The sequence below is a fragment of the Dicentrarchus labrax genome, unplaced genomic scaffold (assembly GCF_905237075.1).
Source record: "Dicentrarchus labrax unplaced genomic scaffold, dlabrax2021, whole genome shotgun sequence".
NCBI classification, from domain to species: Eukaryota; Metazoa; Chordata; class Actinopteri; family Moronidae; genus Dicentrarchus; species Dicentrarchus labrax.
The window spans coordinates 15,263,414-15,276,627 of record NW_026136706.1 but is presented as its reverse complement, the minus strand read 5'-3'; the positions used below and the strand labels follow the sequence as shown (position 1 = coordinate 15,276,627).

At 38.5% G+C, this 13,214-nt stretch overlaps 3 protein-coding genes across 6 annotated transcripts in view; 1 reads left to right on the top strand and 2 right to left on the bottom strand.

Moving 5' to 3' along the window:
* The window catches only part of ubr3 (ubiquitin protein ligase E3 component n-recognin 3), a 42,181-nt gene extending 38,780 nt beyond the window's left edge, over window positions 1–3,401 (bottom strand). For 2 of the 4 annotated variants that reach the window (XM_051403091.1, XM_051403090.1), the window contains exons 1-4: window positions 2,729–3,400; window positions 1,610–1,749; window positions 1,013–1,165; window positions 569–724 (exon numbers count right to left, since the gene is read on the bottom strand). In XM_051403091.1, coding sequence (XP_051259051.1) covers window positions 569–724; window positions 1,013–1,165; window positions 1,610–1,749; window positions 2,729–3,165 — 886 coding nt within the window. In that variant the 5' untranslated portion in view covers window positions 3,166–3,400. Of the gene's footprint in view, window positions 1–568; window positions 725–1,012; window positions 1,166–1,609; window positions 1,750–2,728 lie in introns of all 4 variants that reach the window. The other 2 variants (XM_051403089.1, XM_051403092.1) reach the window with 2 other exon arrangements.
* Window positions 3,402–3,878: 477 nt separating this feature from the next.
* On the top strand, window positions 3,879–7,168 carry mettl5 (methyltransferase 5, N6-adenosine). The gene is made up of 7 exons (XM_051403094.1): window positions 3,879–4,144; window positions 4,231–4,345; window positions 4,443–4,627; window positions 5,767–5,849; window positions 6,486–6,537; window positions 6,608–6,657; window positions 7,054–7,168. The coding sequence occupies exons 1-7, from the start codon at window positions 4,045–4,047 to the stop codon at window positions 7,093–7,095; spliced, it is 627 nt and encodes a 208-aa protein (XP_051259054.1). The 5' UTR covers window positions 3,879–4,044; the 3' UTR covers window positions 7,096–7,168.
* ssb (small RNA binding exonuclease protection factor La) lies at window positions 6,724–12,841 on the bottom strand. The gene is made up of 12 exons (XM_051403093.1): window positions 12,689–12,841; window positions 11,651–11,745; window positions 11,459–11,562; window positions 9,355–9,529; window positions 8,817–8,924; window positions 8,620–8,723; window positions 8,244–8,315; window positions 8,111–8,153; window positions 7,885–8,025; window positions 7,613–7,799; window positions 7,379–7,501; window positions 6,724–7,274 (listed from the first exon to the last, which is right to left on the bottom strand). Exons 2-12 carry the CDS (start codon window positions 11,708–11,710, stop codon window positions 7,195–7,197), a joined length of 1,197 nt encoding a protein of 398 aa, XP_051259053.1. The 5' UTR covers window positions 11,711–11,745; window positions 12,689–12,841; the 3' UTR covers window positions 6,724–7,194.
* Window positions 12,842–13,214: the final 373 nt, after the last annotated feature.

Below are 13,214 nucleotides of genomic sequence, written 5' to 3'. Positions count from 1 at the left end.
TGGAGAGATATTACAATATCGATATGAGTCACAATTAGTGGAAATTAGTGTTTTTGCATTTTCAGTTTCACTGGAAAAAAAAATACAAATTTCATGACGTCGTGACATCTGTAGGGATTTGTACCAAACGTTTTCTTACATTTGGAGAACAAGATTTGTATAACAAACACAAACTTTATACCTTTTATCAAAAAAAATGCATGATTTGGATATTGCGCTGAGCCATACTGTGATTTCAACTATATTTAATTTAATAGTGCAGCCCTATGCTATGGTCTGTGCTGTTTGGTGATAAACTTTATTTGTTGACCTTAACCAACTGATATCATGCATGAACATTATCTGGAACAGATATGATACAAGCAGTTCAAGAATAACGTGTGTAGAAAGTGTTAGAGAAAGTAGTTACTGCAGGTTCATGGGACTGTGGTGGCACAGAATAATGTGCATACGTGCACACTTTACTACCAATCATCTGACTGCTTTTTGATTTAATAGCATTTTGCATAACAGCTGATAGACGGTTAAATGAAAATTTGCTTCATATAATATGTAATGGTTATCTTACCCAATAGGACCATTGCTCCTGCACCTCCTTCAGCACCAACAGTGACATCAGCTGTAGCACCTTGGCCTTTCTCCTCCACAGACACCAGACCTGAATTCTTCAAGGCTGACAGATACTTGTCATAGTTCTTTTTAGCATACAAGTTCTCCTCTTGGCCTGCAGCAGTGAAGCAGAACGGAAATTAGAACAACAATTATTTTGATGTAAAAAAAAAAAAGAAAATGTTTATACATGCTTAAATAGACTCTGGCTTTTCCTAATGAGTAACCTAGGGGTATTAATGTATTGGCAACCGACTACAGTAAGGAAACAACAACACAATAATACTTCGTTTAAAAAAGTGCCCAAAACCAAGAAAGACACCACTACACTTCTGTGCTATGACAATGCTCAATCTCTATAAACCTATGTTGGTCTAACACAAACTCTGGTGTAGATATTTACCCATGCTCAACTCCTTGAATGTCTGCTGATTGGTCAAGATCTTTGTCAGTACAGTCCGCATTGCTCCTCCCATCTTCGTGAGCTCCTCTAGGAAAGAGATCTGAGGCTCCAGCTGCTGCAGGACTTTCTGTAGATCTCTCTCAGTTGAGGTGTCTGGCAAAGCAAGATAAGAGATATAAGCCTTCAGACTTAGTACATTGTCAACGTCATTTTGGATGTAAACAGTTGTATAACACTGGTATCCGGCTTGCACAGCAGGTCCTGTTTTGCATATGATTTGCAACAGGAGATCCACATCATATATAAAATGTAAAAATTAACGTAAATGACAGTATGGATGCAGAATAATTTAAAGTCAAGTTTATTATCTGATGTCACCTCGAGCTGTAACTAATGGTTATTTTCATTATTTCTTAATCAGTCGATCATTTCCTCGATTAGTCAATTAGTTGTTTGGTGCATGAAGTTTTCTGTCACAGAAGACTAAAGAAATCAGAAAATATTTACATTTCAGAGGCTAAAATTAGCAAATTTTTATTAACCACTTAATTTAATAGTTGCCAACAAATCAATTAATCGTTGGAGCTCTAGCGTCACCTGGCTCAATGTATCCATCTCTCAGATACTGTATGATACACAGGATGAAGCGAGGAAGAACCATCTCAGACATCAAGAGAAGGTCTCGGGGTATTGAAGGGACATTCTCCCCCGTTCTCAACCGATGTGGTCTGCAAAACCTGTCAGAGAAAAACAAAACAAATAAATGTTGACCTTGCAGATCTCTCACACAGATCAAAGCAGCCATCGCTGTCTGTCTCTCTTTCATTAATCCAATAATGTATCAACTCAGCTTCACTCTAACAGGTGAAACCACGACACTAAGTGCAATTCAGAAGCAGATGCTTCAAAATGGTCCTGTCGGGTGTAACATTATTTAGTTACATTTTTGTTTGCTTTTATATATGTAAGGTTTGAATGTTGGGTGGGGTTGAAGTTTAGGATGTTGGGATTAGGTGAGCATCAGGGAGTTATTTTTATTTTTGCCCATACATATAGTTTAACCCACAGTAACACACAATCTACTAATGTTATATATCTCTTGCTCATATTCCTCAAGACTGTATCTGAATGAGACTCATCAGTCAGCAGCAAAGTCCTCTCAAAATGTAATATCACAAATTAATTAATAAACTCAAATTAACAACACAAAACCTGTGACAATAACTGTGCATTATTTAGACTCAGTCATACAATATTGTTTATCTAAACTATAATTAATAATATTATTTACAATAGGTTTCTAAGAGGAAAAGCATAAAGGAAGGAGATACAGTCAGGTACAGGACAGAAACACTAATTTAATTTAACATTAAATAGTTAAATTACAGCAACCCCTCCACTATAATTCAGTAGTAAAAGACAGGTTTGTATCACGATAATTAATCCCAGACCATATCTAAGCAGTCACATACAGATAAATAGAAACTACAGCTTATGGTGGGAGAATTATTGTTATGGTTAGCAAGGCTGACTAAAGCCTCTGAGCAGAGCTGCTTAGTCGAAGGTTTCCTACCAATAAAAGACAGGAGCACCGTAATATCAAAAAGCCAGCTGACACAAACCAAACCGATCGGGACATTTAATTAAATCAACTTATCCCACCAACACCTGTCACACAGCAGCCGATAGCTAACAGAGCAGCTAGCTCGGACTTACCCACTCTCTCGCATGACATTACCGTCTCCACAGTCACAGGCCCCGCCAGCCTGGCTCCGGAACATGTTGAAATCATGGCCCGTGTGGTCTCCGTTATTGAAGCACTCAGCACACAGCGACATGCACGGAGAGATGCCACAGGTCCGGCAGCGGTACGCCACGAAATTAGCGGTCCAAACCAAGCCGCAGAGAGTCGCGTTGTCATAGGACCGGACCGTTTTGCAGAACTCCTCGAAACCGTCTCCTCCTGCGAGCAGACATTTACACCAGTCGAGAGCGTCCGTGTCCGCCGCTGGTTTTTCGGGATTTAGCACAGCGTCGAGAAGCTCCTGAAGTTGTCGGACCCCGGAGCTGTTGTCAGTCCGATTTAAGTCTGCCTTCAAGTGGGCGGCAGTGGCTTTCTTGTCCCGGCGCAGCAGCAGCGACGCCGCCATCATGCACTCTGGCTTGTTGTCCACAAATTTATTTTTGTTGTCTTGTTTCCATGTTCTCGCGGTTTCTCGCGATATCTGGGGTTATGTCGTTGTTCGCGGACGGATTTCCAAATATGTAATTTACGATCCGCGTAGTAAAGTAAGTAAACGTGAATCTAGTTGGAGGAAAGTGTTTACTATTTTTATTTATTTTTAAATCTAATTAACTGTTAAATTAGTTAAATGTATTTGCTCTCGTCGAGTCTGCGGCTTCCTGCGGGTTTTAACCAGCTCGGTGCATGCGCAGTAATTAATGCTGTTTTGTTTTCTTGTTTCTAGGTAACTGCTTTAAACATCCCTCCATCATAAGACTGATATATAACTTATATAATAAGTTATATACTTATATTAATTACCCAATTAAATAATTCCCCTCGTTTTTGTACATTACTTTTATTTCACATTTTAATTATTTTATATTTAATCCAATTTGTATGTTATTTATTAAAAAAAATGTATGTATTATTATTGTTTTCTTGCAGTCACGTTGTCATTTGTTTATTTCATCATAGCTGTATATATTATTTATTAATTTTTACGTTTTTTTTTAATTTTATTTATTATTATTTTCTTGCAGTAATGGTATCATTTCTATTGTAACGAACTAACTCCTATTCTAAGACACCTGTAAGAAACTTTACATACAGTAAATTATTTTTTATGTAAAAAGCTAAACTAATGCAGGTGGGGGGAACTACTATCACAAGTTCCGGGGTCAAAGTCGGATTGTTTTGATCGATGCCCACGCTCATGCGGAAGTCGTCCACAACCATGCTGAACATACACAATCACAGCTCAATAATAATCGTTTGAAATAGCTCACAGGGGTCACAGCCGCTAACGATGAAACTAAAAGAGTTAGAGAGTAACTTACAGCAGGTGGACACATTTGAAGAGCCCAAAATCCTCCTGGAACAATATCCAACCAGTCCTCATATCGCTGGTGAGCTGACAACGGGTCCTCACTGGAGAGCTTTCTTCATTTTAAATCTGCAAAATGAAATGAAATGTCTTCTTTACTCTCCACAGCATGCATGCTTTACACGATCCAGAGCACGTTTGATGACATTGAGGGTAAACTAGTGGCGGATCTGGGATGTGGCTGCGGAGTCCTCAGCGTTGGGGCTGCGATGCTTGATGCAGGGTGAGAGGCGTCTCAACACATTTGGGATAACAGCTGTACTTTCTAATCATTCCTCATCCCACCTCCCTTCTCTCTTCCTCTTCCTCCTCTTCCTCAGTCTGTGCGTCGGCTTCGACATTGACAACGACGCGCTGGACATATTCAGAAGAAACGCAGAGGAGTTTGAGATCGGTACCGTGGATCTGCTGCAGTGTGACCTGTGCTCTCTGCAGCCGGACGCTTATGCCAAAAAGTTTGACACAGTCATAATGAATCCACCGTTTGGGACAAAACACAACCAAGGTGAGTTTAAAGGGCTACTCCAACATATAGCCCATATGTTTAATATAGAATATGTTATGTGTACATCAAAGAAATGCCTTTAAAATAAAGTCACAAAGAACAACTTCTCAGAGGTGAAACAATCTTTTGTATGTACATAAACATAAGAGCAGGTTTGGAATTTAAAGTATTTTATTATCTTTACTAAACTGAGCTCAGATTATTGCAAGGTTTCATCGTGGAGTACTCATTCCTCCTCTTCATCATCTAATAGATCCGTACATTGAACAGTAAACATATCTTGTTTCCCTTTTAGAATATATGTCAGTCTTTGTGAAGGTTTCGATCGATCTTTTTAGTGTGGAGCATGTCGGTCATTATTTCTTCACTTTTGTCATGTTTGGCTAAAATAAAAAAACTCAGGTCTCCAGTCTTTTGAGATCTTTTCTACCGCTTTTTTTTTTTTTTAACCTTTTCACAAAAAGACTTTTTCTCACTGCATTGCCAAAGACAATGGGACAGTGGCCCCTTCAGCTCGCGTTGTGTGCATAAATCTGGGATATTAAATTGATTTAGTGGCGAACTTTAAGCCAGATTTGTTCAAAAGAATAGTATATTAAATATCCTATAATGGTCCCAAAACTCCAGATTTTAATGCAATTTCCTCAGACTTGATGCTGTGAATATTATTCTGTTTAGATAATTAGAGGATTGCTGAATGTGACAAAAAAAAAAAACCATTACCACATAATATCTCTTTCCAGTAACCACATCCTGTCGTCTTACTTAGTGGATCAGAGTTGTTTTTAATGATGATGTGGCACAATATTCATTATATTTGTGTTAACTGGGACATACAATCTTTTCTGTATTATCAGGCACAAAGTCGGATGAACCAAAGCTTTCAGAAAAATCAAACATAATCACATTGCATTTTGCAATGACTATATAAGTCAGAAACTGGTAACCATGGTAACCCCTACATGACCTGAACATGGCATTAGACAGCTGTCTCTAAAGCCACAAGACATTTAACAACAGTTTTCACAGGCTGAGTAATTCTCCTTGTGAAATGTTTACCGCTCCTTTTACCCTTTTATTTAGTGTTAGCCCAGTCGAGTTTCATGCAGTTTGACATTTGTTTGTATTCTTTATTGAAGGCATGGACATGAAGTTCCTACGGGCCGCTTTAACAATGGCAAAGACAGCAGTGTATTCACTTCATAAAACATCAACACGAGAGGTAAGCTCGGTATCCATACAGGCACATTTACAGCACAGTGGTCTTAGAGCTTTTGAGGCAATTCTTTGTCACATTACAAGTCTTCGTAAGGAAGTCTTTCAGGTCTCTGATTGCTGACCATTAAATTACATTTGAACATTTTTTGTGTAAAGCTGAAAACCAGAGGTGGGAAAGTACAAACGTTCTCTACTCAAGTACAGACATTTGTGTAAAAACAGACTCAGGTATAAGTACTGATTCAACTTCTTTACTCAAGTAAAAGGGAAAAAGTACAGACTCTAAAATGTACTCCTAGTATAAAAGTAAAAAGCACTCTTCATATTTCTGAAGGACATTTCTACTTCAAACAGGGTCAAGTCTCCCTTTCTTGTGTTTGGTCTTATTTGTTCATCTTTGTTGTTTTTGGCTTGTTGGTCTGTCCTGTGTGATCTGCACCGATGCTCAGAAGGCATGCAATGATGCAAAACTAATATTAATAAATATAGATATATATAAAAAATTCCACTAAAGTTATGAGCCTGTTTTCAAAATGTAGAAAGTAGATACCTGGAAAAAAAACTACTTAAGTCAAATGTTAAGTCTCATTTCTGGCAAGGAGACTGAAATGCTTGACGTTCATCCCTCCTTTGATTACAGCATATACAAAAGAAGGCAAATGACTGGGGAGTGAAGATGGAAGTAATAGCAGGTAAGAATAATACAGTACATCTTCTCTACAGTTAACACATTCAAACACTGACTATGTGCCCTCTTTACAGAACTAAGATATGATTTGCCGGCATCCTACAAGTTCCACAAAAAGAAATCGGTAAGCTTGTACAAATGCATCACACTACAGTTTCAGGAAAACAAAACCCATTCAAACTGATCTTGATTCATTTTTATAAATGTTTTATTTGCTATTCACATATGCAAACTTAAAAAAATAGCAAAGCAGATGATCTCACTCAATGTAGGAAATCTACAAGGGAAAAAAAAACACAATGGCACACAGACTCTAGATGTCACAGGTCTTACAAAACCAACTAATTGAAATTGATGAAATTAAATTACTTTCAAAGAGCACATTTATGTTGAATATGATAAAATCAAAAGACATCTTAAGAAGATAAACAAAAGGTAGACAAATAATGTGAGAGGCACAATATACAGGGACTTAAAAGGCTGAAAAACTGACGCCAAGCTTTTGCCAATTGTTCTCTAGGTGGACATCCAGGTGGACTTCCTACGATTCTCCAACACCTGATGCTTTCACTGGAATGGATTTAATTGCCTCTGCGTTTTCACTGTTTATAATAAATGTTTTCAAAAAAAAAAAATTGTATTTCTGGGTGCGACCTTTTGACTAAGATCCATTTTCAGTTTTGGCAACCTTTGCTGCAGGACCGTCAGCGTCTTCTAGTTCTCTCTTTGTGGCTGCGGGTTCTAGAGGAAACAAAGCAGATATGATCAACAATGTTGTCAACGGTTGTTTTTAAAATGGGGACCAACGTGGAAGTGGGACCCCTGCTGAAAGATGTGGAACTTACCACCGTCATCATCGTCACTGTCAAATTTCGTCTTTTTGCCCCTGTATTGATTTCTGCCTTGATCTCTGCCACCTCTTCCCCTTCGGCCTCCTCTTCCTCTGCCGCCTCCCCTTCCTCTGCCACCTTAAAGGACACACAAAATACATCAGTACCAAATCATAAATACAATACACTAATCACTGATGAGCTACAAATCATTCTCCATCAGCTGCTAGTTTGAAAAATAATTGTTACCTCTGCTTTTGGTCCTGTTGTAGGATTCTTGCTGAGCTTCAATTATCTTCTTCAGCATCTCTTTCTCCTCATCTCCCTCAAGCACCTGCCACGTAACACTGTTGTCCTTGATTTTCAATTCCGCTCCGCTTGCCTCTTTGGCCTTATCGAACGCTTCCTTTGCGTTCCCGTCGAACAGGAGTGTTCCCTTGTTGAAAGCAAAAAAACACATTTTTAACTACGTTGCATCTCTTTACCCTGAGTGTGACTTTAATGGTGGAGAGTTAACTTACCTCTTTGGCCCCTCTTGTGAAATCAACCCACTTTATCTTTCCGTGGCCAGAGAACAATTCATGAAAGTCTTCTCTTGAAACATCTTCAAGCTCTCCTGAAAACTTCAATAAGCAGCCTGTCTGTTCGTCCAAAAGTAGACCCTGAAACAGAAACAACAAACCATCATCACTGTGACCAGAGTCCATCGTAGTGAGAAACCTGTACACACTTCGGGGGGGATCTTACCATTTCTTTATCTTCTGCATGTTTCTGCTGCTGTTCCTTGTCCCTGAATAATAATTTTGGAGGAGGGTCAGTAATTGTGGAACAATATGTAGAGTATGTTTTTAGGACAGGTAGGTATTTTTTGTGTACTCACTGTTTAGCTTTTGCTTTTGTCTCTGCTTTGTAATGTTTTCTCTCTTCTGCTTTCTTGGCATGGTAGTCTTCTCTGGAAACAGAACAGCAATGACGTGATCATTACATACGGTGATACTCAAGAGTTTATCTGGCCCATGGATGAATTATTCTAGATGTTAAAATCACTAAACTATAACTAAATGAAGCATATGCTACAATAAAAGCCCTGTAATCCTGTCAGAACATGCACTGTAACGACGTGACAGACTCTACGGACTTGATGTTTCATGTAAAGAGCTACAGTTGTATGCAACTCATTTGTTCCCCTTTTGCAGAATTTCTGAAAACACAATTCGCTGTAGAGAAATCTTGAGCCAAGGATTAGTAAAACTTACCTCGATAACACGAGCATCTCGTTGTCTTTGAATGATTTTGTGTCTGAACGCTCTAGGAACTTCTTAGACGATTCTTCTGAGTCAAAACAGATAAACACTGATCCCTGGGAATAAAATTAATTGAATTAAAAATAAATCTCCCCAAATTCACTTGAAAAAAACAGAATTGGAATCGTTACGCAATATATTTAATATACCTTGAACTGCCTTTGCAGGTTTCTCCTCATCTGAATGTTTTCTATGGGGCCTTTCCCATTCAGCCACTCCTGAATCTCATCCAGGGTAGTTTCGAGAGGAAAACCTTTCTAGATGAGAAAAGACAGTGTTATAATGCGGGGAAACAACGACAGTATACCCAGGAAATTTTTGGCAATGCATTTATAAAAAAAAAGTTGAGCACAAATACACCTCATCTATAGTTTTACATCTTGTAACACTTTTCAATGTAAACTAAAGCAGTCTAATACAACAATCCTGAGGTATCCTCCCTTCCTGAAGGTTATAATTTATATAATATTGTTGCTTTTGGAGGATGTAGTGCCGTTGAGTTGCACTGCATTACACTGACAGGTGTTTCTATTACGTTATCCACCCTATTCATATCCAAAATGATCATACAATTGAATCAACACCTCGAAAACAGTTTGATTAAACATAAACCAGCATACAGGGAGGATACACGTTTTATTTCAAATAAGAATTCTGAATTAGTGTGCGAGTAATTTAAAAACTTACAATGTACACAGATTTGTGCTTGAGAGTGTCTTTGTATTCATCATTCAGTTCGGGTAAAGGTTTGTTTGGAGACCTCCTGACTTTAGTCTTGTCTTCGCTGATTTCCAAGAGGCCAGTCTTTGATTTCTGGAGAGCTGCAACAATGACGCTGCTATCCGTAGTTAAAGACTTCAGTCTGGGAAGAGAAGACAGATGTTTCAGCAAAATTGGAGACACTACACACTATTGCATGTCTTACTTTTAAAAGGTCTAGTGTAGGTTTTAGTGGCATCTAGCAGAGTAATTGTAGATTCAGTTGATTATCTATCTATCTATAGATATAGATACATAGGACTGAACACATACCCATGCATATTATAAATCAATTTCTGCCAATGAAGCCTCCTAAATGTTACACACTGGACCTTTAATAAGCGTCTTTGATTTGTCTCAGACAGTACAGATGTTGGGATTTTCTCTATCTGTGGGGCTCAACGGGAAATAAAATAAATCACTAGCAACTGAATTAGTGCTGCACTCCTCTCTCAGGCAATTAGGCTTGATTAGAAAGCGAAACAGCTGACTCAAACTGACTTCTGTCTGTGTATAATTCCAAATATACAGACTTTAACCCGTTGGATTTTGCCATGTCGTCAATAGGAGGATCTCTTCAATTCAGCAAAATGTTCCTCTGTTCATGAGGTGTGCCTGTTTTTGTATGTGCAGGCTGTGGCTAAATGTAGTCTGGCTGGTAACAAGTGCACTTCAGGGACAGGGTGAGGGCATGCGCTAATCTTGTCCTGCTTGTCGTGAGTCATACAATGGGTCCACAAACTGATTAGTCATCACTGTATTTCTCTTCTTGCTCAGTCACACAACCTCAAGTTCTCCACTCCTCCCATTAGCAAATTCAAACAATCTCCATTTCTTGATGAAAATTGCTTTTTTTTGCTCTCTTGTTATTGAAGCTTCGGTGTCTGATTCAGTCATGTGGTGCTGTTGAGAGACCCCAATCAGGCAAAACAAATATTCCCTCATCAGCTGTTGAAAGCAAAGCACAGGAGTGGGTTGGTGGGAGGTTTTTAAACACGTTGTCGTCAGTGACAACCACTGTTGTGATCCACAATAATAATAATAATAAAGAAAAACACTGTTCCTCTCACACACTCCCTTTGGGTTAAGGGTGTGGTGCGAATGGCAGAGAGCCACCCAAACAATGCATTAACAGAAGTGTTATTGCAGGTAAACACTGACATTACCTACAGGTACAAATAGAGCCAGGCCCTGTTATTTCATGGACTTCCTCTTGCACATGTATGTCTGAACGTGCAAAAGACGGCTACAACCCCCTAGAGGACGGTAAAACATGGGACTAGATGGGCACTGAAGCAGAGATTGTCAGAACATTTCATATCAGTCAGCTTTAATTTATTAATTAGCTGTAGCTGAATTTCCTGTGTTAGCGGGGTGAATAACTGGATGTCTGTGCTCAGATTTCAGAAGTCTTCAGTGAGCAGGCAGTTCAGGCAAAGAAAGACAAGATAATATAAAGATAATGCTTTGTTTTTATCATAAAATATCAATAAGGTGCAAATCCAAAATATACACAATGCCAAAAAATATGGTTAATTCAGAATTATATTGCACGTAATGTCCCTTCACTGTACATCATGTCCCATAGCGTCCTGTAAATAAGAGAGTTGTAATAATTGTAGTTCAAGGAGGGACAGTAATCCACAGAGAACAAGCGAGATTAAACAAAGAGCTGAAATGGAGATTGGAGCCGCCTCAGCACCCTGTACCCTCTGCTGTCCATATCTCTGCACGAGGTAGACCAGTCTGATTGCCACAAGAAGTAATTATTTCCTGCGATGGTAAGGAGTGTTCTGGGAGAGCCCTAACATTACTTGGTTTTGTGTTGTATAGGATGTAAGCAACAAAATAATGACCATCATTTAAACACACTTTCTGGTTTTAATACAGCGACCTTCTTAGCCGATTTAACTTAACTCTAAACTGTACTGAGCTCACGCAAAGGAGAAGAATTAGTGAATGAATTACGTGAAATTAAGATAAAGTATGTAGTAACTGTTTCACTGCAGAGATGAAGAGGAGAAAAACAAACCTGTTGAATTTAAGCATCGTCTCCAGAGTCACCCAGCCATCATCGAGCTGCAGTTGTTCTTTGAGAAACTTGTCTCTTGGAAGATTGTGATCCCCAAAGTAGTACTAGAGGTGGGAATGAGAGATATTGTAAGAGCTGAATTTAACAGACCGTCACAAAATAAAAAAGTTCATTTTTAAATCTAATAATTACCTCTATTTGTCGTGCAACTTTCATCTCAGTTGAAGACATCTCTTCTTTATTTTCTGCCATGACTTCTGAGTCTGAGTAGCAAACAGTAACCTGTACTGTTGGAAAAAAAAGTGATATTTAATTAAGACATTACCTTAACAGCTCTTTGATGGACAGTACACATTTATGTAAATTTACACATAAAAAGAATTAGCATATTAAACAATTTGAATACCAGTATCTACAGAAAGCAAAAATAATCTGCTAATTAAGTTACATATTGCAAAATATTCTCCACTTCCAGCTTCTCATATGTGTGGACTTCAAATCACTGCACACTGAATGTTTTGTGGGTTTGGTTTGTTGATCAGACATCTGAGAAAGACACCTTGGGGCTCTGATATTTACTAAATATCTGCAGGGACAGACACCACAAGGTTTTCTTTTTCCCAGTTATAAGATTTCTGGACATTTTATTGATTGAAACCATCTTGTAGAGTAATCTAGAAAGCCCTGAACCCTTCTTTCCTATAAGCAGCAACAGGAGCTCTTGTCTGGGGTCAACTGTATTATTCTATAATGAGACAATTTAAAATCTTTAACAGCAAGAAAATAAACCCAAAATAACACCAAACAGCTGGTTACATATCTTCCAACAACTTAACCCAGTAAAATAAATCTAAAAGTAAAAAATAATGTTTTAAAATTAGCCCATAATTAGCATCATTTCTCTGATGTCATGCTGCTGCTGCTAGCTCGATAGCTAACTGCTATCATAGCTTAGCTCCCAGCTGTGTGTCCACACACTAAAAGTCCGAGCACGTCGGCAGGACTGCTTTTATCCACTATGATATTGAGTTAGCTATAAGGACTACTTAGGTAGGTAATGTTGAATCAGTCGTTTACACTGTGCGTTAACTCTCCTGGTAGAAAGCATGCTGTTCAAACAGGCTACACGAGGAAAGTGTCCTCAAAGTGAAGCGACACAATATTTCACAGCTAAACTATAAACAACACATTAAAAAGCCTCTTTAACGCCACCTGGAATAGTTAACTTACGATCCGCTGAGTCGGTGCTAGCTGCAGTTTTAGCTGTTCAAAACCAAAAGTCTTCACTTTTCTGCTCACACGTTGTGGAACTGCGTGCTACGGTGCACAGCGAGGACCAAAAAGAGGAATCAGCGCCAACGCCACTGTGGATCCTTGACACGAGGATGTGTGTGTGTGTGTGTGTGTGTGTGTGTGTGTGTGTGAGATGGAGGTTTCAGCCACTGGGTGTCGCTGTAGCTGCAGGACAGCAGTCAGACTGCAAGGTCATAATAGTCTTATGATTTAATACCATACATTTATGTTGTTTTTAATTAAAAATATTTATTTATTGAGGTTCTTTTTATGGTATTTTGACTGTATTTGTTTTATCCTTTTATTTATTTATATATTTGTGTGTGTGTGTTTCTTCTCACTGGTTTAGGTGGAATTGTTTTTCTGTTAAAAAGAAAGGTTACTGCGGTCACATACTTCATTCAAGGCTTTCATTTATATGTGTCAGCAGTTTCATCTGTTCAAAATAAATTCAACATTAATG

What these genes read in the sequence shown, in the direction of transcription:
- mettl5 (XM_051403094.1), top strand. Translation starts at nt 4,045, where the DNA reads ATGAAACTAAAAGAGTTAGAGAGTAACTTACAGCAGGTGGACACATTT. An exon ending in TGGGACAAAACACAACCAAG is followed by an intron (nt 4,628 to 5,766) that starts GTGAGTTTAAAG and finishes TCTTTATTGAAG; the next exon opens with GCATGGACATGAAGTTCCTA. An exon ending in GAAGATGGAAGTAATAGCAG is followed by an intron (nt 6,538 to 6,607) that starts GTAAGAATAATA and finishes CCCTCTTTACAG; the next exon opens with AACTAAGATATGATTTGCCG.
- ssb (XM_051403093.1), bottom strand. Translation starts at nt 11,710, where the DNA reads ATGGCAGAAAATAAAGAAGAGATGTCTTCAACTGAGATGAAAGTTGCA. An exon ending in GAGATGCTCGTGTTATCGAG is followed by an intron (nt 8,316 to 8,619) that starts GTAAGTTTTACT and finishes TTCTGTTTCCAG; the next exon opens with AGAAGACTACCATGCCAAGA. An exon ending in ACAAAAGCAAAAGCTAAACA is followed by an intron (nt 8,154 to 8,243) that starts GTGAGTACACAA and finishes ATTATTATTCAG; the next exon opens with GGACAAGGAACAGCAGCAGA.